This window comes from Lepisosteus platostomus, chromosome 7 (assembly GCF_059453375.1).
Source record: "Lepisosteus platostomus isolate fLepPlt1 chromosome 7, fLepPlt1.hap1, whole genome shotgun sequence".
Classification (NCBI taxonomy): domain Eukaryota; kingdom Metazoa; phylum Chordata; class Actinopteri; order Semionotiformes; family Lepisosteidae; genus Lepisosteus; species Lepisosteus platostomus.
This window is the reverse complement of record NC_142617.1, coordinates 43,010,048-43,022,025: the sequence shown is the minus strand read 5'-3', so window position 1 is coordinate 43,022,025 and position 11,978 is coordinate 43,010,048. Positions and strand designations below refer to the sequence as shown.

General features: G+C 49.1%; 1 protein-coding gene across 3 annotated transcripts; it reads left to right on the top strand.

The window, feature by feature from the left end:
- Nucleotides 1-1,238: 1,238 nt before the first annotated feature.
- amigo1 (adhesion molecule with Ig like domain 1) lies at nucleotides 1,239-6,610 on the top strand. Of its 3 annotated transcripts, none has more exons than XM_088640544.1 (2): nucleotides 1,239-1,927; nucleotides 3,394-6,610. In XM_088640544.1, the coding sequence occupies exon 2, from the start codon at nucleotides 3,447-3,449 to the stop codon at nucleotides 4,962-4,964; it is 1,518 nt and encodes a 505-aa protein (XP_088496670.1). In that variant the 5' UTR covers nucleotides 1,239-1,927; nucleotides 3,394-3,446; the 3' UTR covers nucleotides 4,965-6,610. The 3 variants fall into 3 exon arrangements, with proteins under 3 accessions (XP_088496670.1, XP_088496671.1, XP_088496669.1); XM_088640545.1 differs by having other exon boundaries at nucleotides 1,239-2,784; XM_088640543.1 differs by having other exon boundaries at nucleotides 1,239-3,003.
- Nucleotides 6,611-11,978: the final 5,368 nt, after the last annotated feature.

Genomic DNA, 11,978 nt, shown 5'->3' with positions numbered 1-11,978 from the left:
AGCCGTGCGCTTGTCAAGACAACTGGGAGAGAGGCCAGCGGGTGGGACTCCCTCAGAGGCCAGCGCCAGGGCACGTCCGCACCCACAGCCTCGAGTGGCCTAGCAGTGGGTGCGTGTGGGCCTGGCAGTGATGCGTCCTTGACGTGTCCACGGTGTGACTTTTGCATTTCTTCTCACGGGAACATTGCAGTGTCGCATTGTGGTGAGCTTGGGGAAAAAAAAACCCCCGCTGTATATCAATTCAATACAAAATCCAAGTGGGGAGTAAGGTCCTGTCTCCCGGAGATGCTTCAGTTTTAAAAAATAAGTAAGAATCTTAGAAAGTCTGTGCTGTGCTTCTAGAGTGCAACACGCGATCTGTTTTCATCTGCAGGAGAGGAAACCAGAGGGAGGTGAAGCGAGCCCTTTGAAAAGTCTCGTCTGGACTGCCTGAAATGCAAAGTCTGCCTGGACTGTTAGTTCCAAATTCTGAGTTTTGAAGTTGTTGGAATTGCTGCACTAGAGTATGACTGCTGCCCCTAGACTGACGATCACTGCAGGACTCCAGAAGACATGGCATTCTGTTGCTCTTCATCTAAAAACCTCCAGGCTGATGTTGCTGCACGCTGAACACACCCATGGACAGCTGTATTACAGGCCCTTTGCACTGCGCCAGCAGGATGTGGCTAACAGAGCAGCAGCTCAAAGACCCAGCTGCTGTTTTCCTGCATGATGGCGTGGGATCAGGCCAACTCTTCCTGCTGAGAAGAGGATGTGGGAGAAGACAGTCCAGCACAGCCGTGTGGCCCTGCAGCCTTCTCATGGCACTGGGTGTTCAGATCTGCCGATGTGCACAATCACACAAGCACCGTATCAGAGCAGGGGCAGCTGTCCGCTGGCGTGGCCTCAGAAGACACACAGGCCTGCAGCGGGCTGTGGGCAGAGCCCGGATCCGCACTACTGCCACTGCTCCTGCACTCATAGCTGAGCAGCTGTGTGCACACCACAGATAACACCTCCTCAGCAGCTCCTCTCCATCCCTATGGGCTGTATGAAACACTCAAAAGGCTTGATTGTCCTTTTCCAGATTAAATCATGTTAAGCAAGGCGTCATGGGGACTATTGCTTGTAGTGTATTCAGCACATTTCGGTTTCCACACTCCACCATCACCCTTCATCTAAAATAATGGAATTTGGAGTTGCCGCTGGAACATTTGTATGCAGTGCACACATAATACTGGCACTTTTTCTTAATTCCAGAAAAAACACGGCATTTCCTGCACATCCACAAATGGGGTAGGGAGTCTCTGTGTTCCTAAACTAAAACACATCTCACTAGAGGTAGAGAGGAGTTAGGCTCTCCCTGTGAATTGTGCATTTGTAAATCCTGCAACTGCCAGGAATCGATGCTAGAAAACAAGAACAACAACCACAAGCGCATTTCCGCAGTGCACTGCACGTTGCGACTTGGCTGTAAAGAAACGGGGCAAGGCTGTGTCAATTAAATTGAGCACTTTTGCCTTCTGCCAACCAATAACATCCCTCGGGTAGGCTCGGGGTTGACAATGGCTGCGCGCGTGTGTGTGTGCACAGACCTCCCTCTCCCTCTCAGCACAAGGACACTGAGAACGTCGTAGTTCCCCCCCAGCAGCACGGCGCAGAGCCGCTCGCGAGGAGAAGCCGAGCGCTGCCGCCAGACGCAGCGAGCTCGCGGAGCCCTCGCGCTGCAGCAGCGCCTGTTGCCGTTACTACCGGTCCCGCATGAAGATGAGCTGATGGGAGAGACGCGGCGCAGAAGATGCAGTCGGTCGGTCCTTCCGCACGCACGCCGCCTGTGCTAAAGGTCCCCTCCGGGTGTCTTCTACAGTGGTTTTCCCCGTGCGCTTGAGAAATGAAGAGGACGACCCCCTTGCTTGAATACGGCATTTAACCTATCACAGCGGTCACGGTGAGGACGGTGCAGTTAAAGAACCTGGTTTTCTTGGGGCGGGAGAGTGGAAGGAGGGGGGGGTTTGATTCGAAACATACTGTGAATTGTGAATCGGGAAGCGGTGCATGAAGGAAAACTCGTGTGACAAGATTGTGTTTGGGTTCTCGTCGCTCCGTTAATGCCTGACGCCACACCGCTCGTCTCCGCTTGTTCTCCGCGGCGGCTGTCCAATCCGTGCAAGCTGCGGTGCTGGCGAAGGTGCTGCTGCCCCCCCCGTTCCTGGAAACAGGAGTCGTCTGCGCCGATGCTCCTGTAGGTGAGGATGACCGCGGCGGCCCCTTCTCCGTACATCTTGTCCGATTGCTGAAGCGCAGGCACGTTCCTCCTCGCGCGCCCGCCGAGAGCGGCTCCGGCTCTGCGTCCTGCTCTTCCGTGGATCCTGGGATCTGAGTGCCGGGCTGAGACAGCAGGACAACACGGAGGCCGGCCGGACTTTCTTTCTGGAAACGAAGGTTACGGGCTTGGGGTTTGTTCAGACGTATTGATTTCTGGCTCGCTCGGGAGGGACAGCAGCCGAGCGAGGGTGGGAGAGGACAGAGACGTGCTTTTCCTTTCCGCCGCAGTTCCCACTTCAGTTTTTCAGCAATTGAATCTTTTCTATTGGCAAGAGCTTCTGCTGGGGAACTCTTTATTTCCCTCGGCACCGACCCTGCCACGGATTCGGAATTTTCCTTTATTTAGTCATTTTAAGAAGAGGTTTAGCTGCGCCTGCACTTAGCCCCGCTCCCGCACCGCCGTGGCGCAGAGAAGAAGCGGACCTGCGCCAATAGAGACTTCAAATCGAGGGCTGTGGACTTTGAAGGAGCAGTGGCAAGGTACCCCCGCACTTCGCGAGGCGCGGCGTGAACTTTTCCAGCCAGCGAAGGGGCAGCTGGAGCGTGTGTACGGCGGTGTGCGCGTGTATGTAGAAAATGGTGCAATGCAACACTTGGGATCTTAACTCAGCGCTCACTCTCGCGCCAGCTCAGAACGTGCTCCGCGGCTCCCGCTGGACACTCGCCGCCTCCCGGCGGTGCGAACACGTGCGCGCGACAGTAAGTGAGGAAGAGCTTCTGTTGTTGTTCTTTTCCGCCCGCGTGCGACTGCGTTTTCTCGCTATTGCCGTGTCCTCGCGCGGAGCGTATACAGCAGAGAATGATAAAGAATACACACTGTTTACAGCAGGAGAGATCTGGGGAGCAGCAGTAGCCAGTAAATATCGGTCAGCGTTGCAGGGGGTGGCTAGTTGACGGTGGAGCCGTGTCACTACTGTCAGATTGCAATCAAGACGCCAGTCGTGATTTAAGTCAGGACCCAGCAGCCACAAGCAGCGCCTAGAGCGAGGCTTTCCGAGACTGGCCCTGGCCACCTTAGGATCTCCGTTTTTCCAAAAAGGCAGGCTCATCCTACACTGTTCTCTGAACTGCATTTCCACTGTCTTGTAGCTGCAACCCAGAGCCAGCCCCTGAGGTGTTCGGTGGGCTCTCTGCCCCAGGCGATGCCCCCTGCCACTGCGAGGGTGCTGAGCTGCACGATGGGGTGGCCGCTCCTCCCGGTCCGTGCCCTGCTGTCCCTGGCCTTCCTGGCGCTGCTGCCGGCGGCCGCGGCGGGCTCCAAGCTGAACTGCCACCGCACCTGCATCTGCGCCAGCAACATCGTCAGCTGCTCCAAGATGAACCTGACCAGCATCCCCAAGGCCCTGCCGGAGTACACGGCCGTCCTGGACCTGAGCTACAACAGCATCGCCCGGCTGCGCGCCGAGTGGACCACGGTGAAGCTGCCCAAGATGTCCAACCTCCTGCTGAGCCACAACGGCATGAGCTTCATCTCCTCCGAGGCCTTCCTGTACGTCACCCAGCTGCACTACCTGGACCTGTCCTCCAACAGCCTGCAGCAGCTGGACGAGCTGCTGTTCGAGCCGCTGACCCAGCTGGAGGTCCTGCTGCTCTACAACAACCAGATCTCCCAGATCGACCGCTCCGCCTTCAGCGGCCTGAGGAGCCTCCAGAAACTGTACCTGAGCCAGAACAAGGTGGCCCGCTTCCCCCTGGAGCTGGTCAAGGAGAAGACCCGGCTGCCCAAGCTCGGCCTGTTTGACGTCTCCCACAACCGCATCAAGAGCCTGCCCATCCAGGAGCTCAAGCTCCTGCCGGCCTGGATCAAAAACGGCCTCTACTTCCACAACAACCCTTTCGCCTGCGACTGCGCGCTTTACAGCCTGCTGGCCCACTGGCACATCCGCAGGCTCAGCTCCGCGGTGGACTTTAAGGACGACTACACCTGCACCCTGCCGGGGCCCCAGAAGACCACCGTGAACATCTTCGAGCTGAACGGCGACTACATGAACTGCAGCGCCGTGAAGGAGGCGGACGAGGAGGTGTACCTGGACCAGACCCTGACCCTCCGCTGTGACAGCCGCCACAGGGACATGGTGAAGACCTGGGTGACGCCCAACCACGAGATCGTCACCTTGGGCACCAGCAACCAGAGCGTCACGCTCCTGGCCAACGGGACCCTGCAGATCGGCCCGGCGAGGGTCGAGCACTCTGGGCTTTATACCTGCTACGCTGTGAGCGAGACCCTCAACGAGACCCTGTACGTGTCCGTCAAGGTGCACAACGCCACGCTGCAAGCTGGCAACGACACGCTGAACACTGCCTACACCACGCTGGTGGGCTGCCTGGCCAGCGTCGTCCTGGTGCTCATCTACCTGTACCTGACCCCCTGCCGCTGCCCGTGCTGTCCCCGCAACGGGAAGGCCAAGAGCCAAAACGAGGACAGCATCCACTCCTCCACACTCAGCGCCACGCCCACTCATGACGCGCTGGGCAGCAAGGCGGGGCTGAGCAGGCACGTGGCGTTCGTAGAGCCTTCCAAAGACCTGCAGGGCCAAAACGGAAAGGTGAACCCTAACGCGGAGGACGAGCAGGAGAGGAAGCGAGCGAGGGGACAGAGAAAGAGGTCAGACGCCGAGTCCATCAGCTCGGTGTTTTCCGACACACCCATTGTGGTGTAAAGAGATGATGGGCGCATCTCACGTCTGTGCGCGCTTCGCAGCGTCCGCCACCCCGGGGTGGAACGTCCTACTGTGATTTTTCTGGAAATGGGGGAATTGGGGTTTTGCTCTTCTTGGTCAGTGTTTGAACTAGTTCTCAAGAGCGGTTGACTGCAGTGAGGGCTGTATGTTCCATTAGCCTTGTGTTAGAGACAGAAATAGAGAGAAGAAGTTAAAGGAACAAAGAAATAACCCTTTCCAGCAGTTTAATTTGTAGCACTTATCTCTTATACTGTGAAATGGCCTGGTAAACTCTAGTAATGCTGGCAGAAGCTACAAAAGGGAGAAGGGCCCATTAAACAATAATTATAACAATAATTACAATACGTCCCAGAAAAAAAAGAATAAGGAAGAGTCCGTCCATGGGAACGCTGTACATCTATAAATAAGAAACGAGCATGTGACTTGCAGTACTCGTTTAATATTTTACATGAATACTCTAATACAAACTGCCTTTCTTCCTACAAAAAAGGGCCGAACTAAACTCCCTGCTGCTGACAGGCAAGAGCACAGTGCTATGAATAGGCCCCTGAATCACTGTAAACGACAAGGGGAAGCTGAAGGAATGGCCACCACCAAACAGGAAACAGTGTTTAATCGCGTCAGGTAGCGTAACCAAGCCACGCTGCACCACACTTGGAGTACTGTGCGAGCAAGGGTCTGGGCTGGGCACCTCTGGAGTCCTGTAAGGAAAACATCTCTGGAAAATGAATAACATGTTGTGGTTTTGCTAATATGGTGATTTACCAGCATGCCTCAAGTCAAACGTTAAGACACATCCAACACATAGCATATCACCTTAAGGAGGAGCGAGGCTGGGCTGCTTGTGCACTGGTGAAGGTACGAGAGGGGTTGTACCTAGTGATGGTGTTTTTAGGGTTCTGAGCTAGAGTTCAAATCTCCATCTTTCAGCAATAGTAAATAATATAGTGAAAATGGAAGGCATCAAAGGGAAAAGGTGAAAATGACCCTGATAAGAGGTAGGAGTGAATAAAAAGTTGGTATTTTCTGAACTGATGGCTGAATTGGCATATCTGATAGTCCTGTGCAATATCAGTGTCGGGATACTAGTGTCAGCTTCCTGGCTGCAGGCTTTAGTCACAACAGTAAAGGGATTGAATTTCACAGTTCAAGTTAGTTAGGTTTTTTTTTCGAAAATTGAAATTTAAGCCGGGAAACACTTTATTGACATTGTTTTTTGCATGGGTATCCAAGGCTGGTGTCCAAGTGTAGGTGAAGAAGGAATTGAAAACATCTCGTCAAGAGTCCTCAGCTCCTGTTGTACTGGTGATTGCAGGACTAAATGTACTAAAACTTAATGATATGCTTTTACAGGAGGCACAAAACTAATGTCTTTTCCTGGCTTTAATTAAGAACTCTGGGCTGTATTTGTTCTTGGTCCTAAAAGCAACATTAATTATATAATTGAAGAAAAAAATTAATTGGAACCATTTCCTTCTAAGCAAGTTTTACCAGATCAAATGACTTTTTATGTAGTTGAAACATTCTAGGCATTTGTTCAAACAGTCCATACAGTATTGCGGCTGTTCTGTGTGATAAATTTATTTTAAAAAATTATTTTAATAAAAATAAAAAAACAAACAGCATTTAATTGGCTTTCCTTCAGCAAAAGAGATGAAAATGGTCAAAGCAAAATGATGTGGGGTATCTTAATTCTGAGAAAGACAAAACCACAGGGCTTCAGCGTGGCTGTTTTACAACAATATTACTCACCAGGTAAGAAGGGTTTGCGATAAGCTGGACTCGTCTGTTACGACAAGCAAAAGATGTCTAAATTAGGTCTCTTAATGGAATCAAGTCATATGCTTGCTTGCTTCTTGTACATTCAATGTGGTAAACAGAAGAAAATGGCAGCTTGCTTTTCTAAACCCAGCTACAACAGTCCCGTGTCAGCGTGCTCTCTGTCCCCCAATTGAACTCTATTCCAGCGCCTCAAACCATCCTTGTCACACAAAGCCGAAAACCGAGACCCAGCCCATCGGGACGGACTGCTCTGCATTCTCATTGTGCCTTTAATCGCCGTCAATTGGAAACGAACCCGCGTACCAAAGAAGTGGGGGGAAGAGAATGTAAATAAAAATGAATCACGGAAAAAGAGGAAATTTAGGACTGTCCTCTCCAGAAAAACAGGATGGGCAGTAGATATATCTGGGCGATGGAAGACCAGTGAATCTCTCTGTTGTGTCCATTTATACAGATGCATTTTTAACAAAACAGGGGCATTTTAATTTGGGAGGAATGCTGTGAAAGGCCCTGAGATCCCTTTTCTCTGTGTTTATTCTCAGACATGTTTTATGCCAGAAACTGGGCAGATTTGTATCACTGTGATCATGGTTGAAAACTCGCAACATATTTTTTTTTCCCTATATAAGTTATTAAAACTGTGAGGAAAATAACCATTTTGTGGGAGGATGTTGGATGAATCTTCAACTCTCTAGGACAGAGCGCACTCTAGTTCCTCCACTGCTTGCCAGGGGTGAGAGGGGCTTCAGCAATTTTACTGCAGGCAAATGAAGAGTAAAGGAGGATTCTAAATTATGAATATATATCTTGTCACCCATTACCAGTTAAGAAGCAATCAATCAAGTTAGTCACTCTAAAATCTTAAGACATTGGAAACAGGTTAAATAGGTCAAACAAGATTAAGGTTTGCCAGTTCCTCAACATCTTCCCTGAGACAGGTCTAGCATGATGACTAGATTCTTGATTCAGAGTCTAGATTCAGATCCTTTTTGTAAATGTATACTATTCCTGGAAAATGTAGATAGATTCTGGGACTGTAGGAGTTCAAAATAAGCTGCCCAGCCATGTGGTTGAAGCTGATACTCTGGCTTCTTTGAAGAACCATCTGGATGAGATCCTGGAATCGATGAACTATCAGCCACCAAACGGGCTAGAAGGGTCAAATGGTCTCTTCTCATTTGTAAGCCTTCTTAAAGTAAGAAAAAAACTACAAACAACAACAAAAAACAAGTATTAGCCATATCCTACTTCTTGAATGTTGATATATCTTCTGACTGAAAAGATTTTGCACTGTATGTAGTATTCATCATTTATTGATTTACTTATAGAATAAAGAAGTTTATAACTATGTGTATCTGCTCTGAATTCTGTTACTGGTCCAACAACTGAAACAAAAGGCCTGGATTTTCTCTGTGCATGGCTGTGCAAACAGCAGTATTGGGCTGCTTCCGAGCTGGCCTCTGGGAACACTGCAACACAGTCCCAAAACTGCGCAGAGACACAGCCGAGCTCTCCGTTCCTTAGTTTCCCACAACTCCAAGATCCGATGGGCTAGAACACACCCCGGCACGGCTCACTGCAGAACGAACAATGTGGAGGGAGGCCATTTGCAGCTTCACTCTGCAACAGCCAGGCGTTTGAAGCCATACTGCATTGTAATGCCAGCTTAATTAAGGGCTAAATCAGACACTTCCTGAAAGCGACAGGAGAAGGACGGCGATCCCCAGGAGAGAGTTAAATGATCCGAAGTTCTGCGAAACGCGAGCCTCCTCGATTATTCAGGCCAGAGCACAAACCCGCTGGGCCCGCTCTGCCACAGGAGCCAGTCATGCCTCCTCCAGGGCCCCAGACGGAGCAGCAGAACCACCAGAAATGCCCCTGGCGCGGCTGAGCAACCTAGCAGCAGTTTAATTTGGACTAGCAAACGGGAAATTGGGATCTTTCCTTTTCACCTTTCAGCCATGACTTGCCTATGTAATACAAAATTACAGACTGCTCCGCATTCCCTGTGCTTATAAAAATAATAAGTTGTAGTAGCACTCAAAAGGACATGAGAGCTATATTTTACATCAAGGGCACAGAGAGGACAAACTGCTCTTTTTCCCACATAAAATTGCCAGATAATTCTTCCTTGCTAGTGCTGTTCCTGTACTTGTCTGGCAACAAATGTTTCAATCAATACCTGTTTTTCAAAAGGGTTGTAATAAAGGCTTGGGACAGCCTTTCTCTGTGTAATAGAAACAGTGTAGATGCTTGTTTTTGTTAGTCCTTTCAGCTTCTGTCTGCATCTGTGATAGAGAAAAACATTTCAATGTCTGTCTTCGTTGTTAGGGCCAGCTGTTGGACACTCCTTTATTCGGTGCTGAGTGGAATGATTCAGTGTCTTAAGAAAATGTTTCAAGTGTGTGTACTATGTGCCTAAATCCTTCTGGTTAGGCTATGTGTAACTGTGGATGATGTTTAATATGTTTACTAGAGCCAAAGTGTAGCTCTTAAGGTGAAATATGTGCTGAATCCTTAGTCAGTATGCGCAGTGAAAGAAAGCTTGCATATATGATGCCAGCTCCTCTGGCCACAAAAGCTGGGGGCAAACTGGCAAAGCATCTATTTTTAAAAAGTGCCCCAGACTCTGCAAAGCAAAGTTATCAAAGCAGAGGGAAGACAAATCCTTGACGGGCACAATGCAAATGAAGATCGCTGTTGCCCACACTCCTCTGGCCATGCCCAAACAGAGACAGGCAAGGACAGCGCCCAGCTAACAGGGAAAAACACTCCGGGTCCCAGAGCCGCAGGAATGCTAAACATTGTTATGTTCTGGTAGTTTTTGCAAGGTTTTGACGGTGTTACTAGAAGAATTCAGTTTGGTTGTGTCAGACATTCAGACAACGCCTGCAGCTCAGTTACAAACTCTGAAAATGTTCACGCTGCATGTGCTGAATGTCTTAAAGGTTTCTGCTTGTGTTATTTGCATATGCTGCAACAAAACTGGAAAGAATATTGTTTCTACAAAATCCCCTACAGTCTGAAATACCGCACTGCTGCAACGCACAGCAGAGCCATTTATTTTCAGGATGTTACCAAAACATTGGGTGCGCTGAGTAGGCAATGGGTTGAGATTTTCCGAGTTTCTTTAAAGTCAGTCAGTTGTTTCTCAAGGTCAAAAAGATAAAGCCATTCAAATACTAGCAATAATGCAATACCACGGAAAAATGCCAACATAGCATCACATGCACACATTTGAATCAAACGTCCTGGTTAAATAGAGTAATTGACTTGATGCATGTAAAAATGAAGGACAAATCCATTGCCAAGCAGCTGACACCTTTAATTGTTCCCATTCCCTGGCAAGATAAACTGCCGCACAGGGACAGAGAGAACAAGTGTGATAAACCCTTCCGACGCTGTCTGGTTGCAATGAGATGCTCTGGATTAAGGCACAGCAACATCCAACCTGCTGTGCAAAGCCTCTGTCAGCCAGCCAGTATTACTACCTAAGAGGCAGAGCTGTGAGAACGAGTTCACACCTCGACAGAATACACACCCACATTTCGGCATCATGTCAAAGGATTCTAGAAGCTACGCAGCTTGCAGGAAGATTCACCCACGTTACACAGCCAACAAAGTAAACCCCAGCTTGAAGGGCAGCTGTTTGGTGAAGTCAATGTTGAAAAAATCTAGTTTTTAAATGTTAAAAAACACAGCCTTGCAAAGACAGAAGTAATCTTATTTCAGGGCTATTCTGGGAAGTTCTCCTACAGGAGAGTTTTTGGTGGTAACCTGGACGGGTACCATCAGGTTCCTAAAGGGCCAACAGTAGGATACAATCTCCTGCAGATTCCTAAGCTTTGCTAGGTTCCAACATACTTCGTCTACAAATCTTACTTTACAATAGTTTTTACCTGCTTTTATTGTGGTCCAGAACAGTACATCTCTACTAGTTTAACATGATGTAAACAGTCCAACAGGAAGGCAGCAGAAGGTGCAACAGGGCACACAAGCACCCAAGTCCATATACTTTCTCGAGATGTCGAAAAGACGACAATATGTGATAAACACTGTCTGGTGTGATTTCAGCAAAGACCAGGGTGCTCAGCACAGCACAGCACAGCACAGTCCACCTGTCTGTGCAGAATGAACTATTTGCTGTAACAGTGTAATAGCTGTACTGTACATGGGATGTGTCGGAAAATTCACAATGTCTGCAAATGTACAGTTATCCATCTCCCCTGACAATGGAGGCTCTAGAGACTATATCAAAATAATTTAAAAATAAAAAAAACATTTCTGATTACAGGTATTGTATTTTGTGTGTTACTTTGTCCTGTGGAGTTTTTAAAAGGTGAAAGGTGCAGTCAATCAAAACACAACTGTAACTGAAATTCCTTAAGGTTTCAGGGATATCAATGTCCAGGGGCTTTGCCTTCAGAAACAGCTGAGGGTAAAAACTCCCTGACCTTTAGGAGGACATGTAAGAGTCACACTTTAGGAAGAGTTGTAGAACCCCAGGCATTGCAGAGCAGCAGAACAGTAAACCTCCACTTCCTCCCTGCTGTTGGAGAAGGCACTGCCTGCTGAGGTGGCCTGAGAGACTGCTGTCTGACCCTGACTGGTGTCAAGTGGGGCAAAGCCACAGAAGACCTTTGCATGTACTGGATCTCCATTCTGGGCTCTTGTCAGGACGCTCGTGTGCTCTTAGGTGTACCCACATAGACTGCAGGTGCCTGTACAGTGGTGAGGTATAACCTCACTCCAGCTTGCTGCACTGAGCTGCAGAGCCATCCTGTGCTAACCTCAGCGATAACATAACATGACACTTACAAGATACAGCACTGAAGGAACTAGGTGACCAAGAGTTGACTAAAGTCCAAGTATGTCTGTGAAACATGCAAGCATGTTTTGTTACTCGGTCCCAATCAGAAGATCGCTTTACATGAGAAAGACACCAGGAGAAATGAGACGATACATGGAGGATTAAGTCAATGTGTGGAAGAACATCTGAAGGAGTGAAACAGGCTGGATGGGGGTCTGGCTAGGTGGAGGAGAGTGTCTCCAGCGATAACTAGTGGGATTAGTCAAGAATGGGTGACAGATGACTTGATTACCCCCATGGAAGCTCTTACCATCTCCTGCTGACCTGAGCTACCCTGCAGAGACTCCCAGCTCTGACATCTGGAGTTAAAATGTCAGACCCATGTGGCGCCTTTCTTCTTT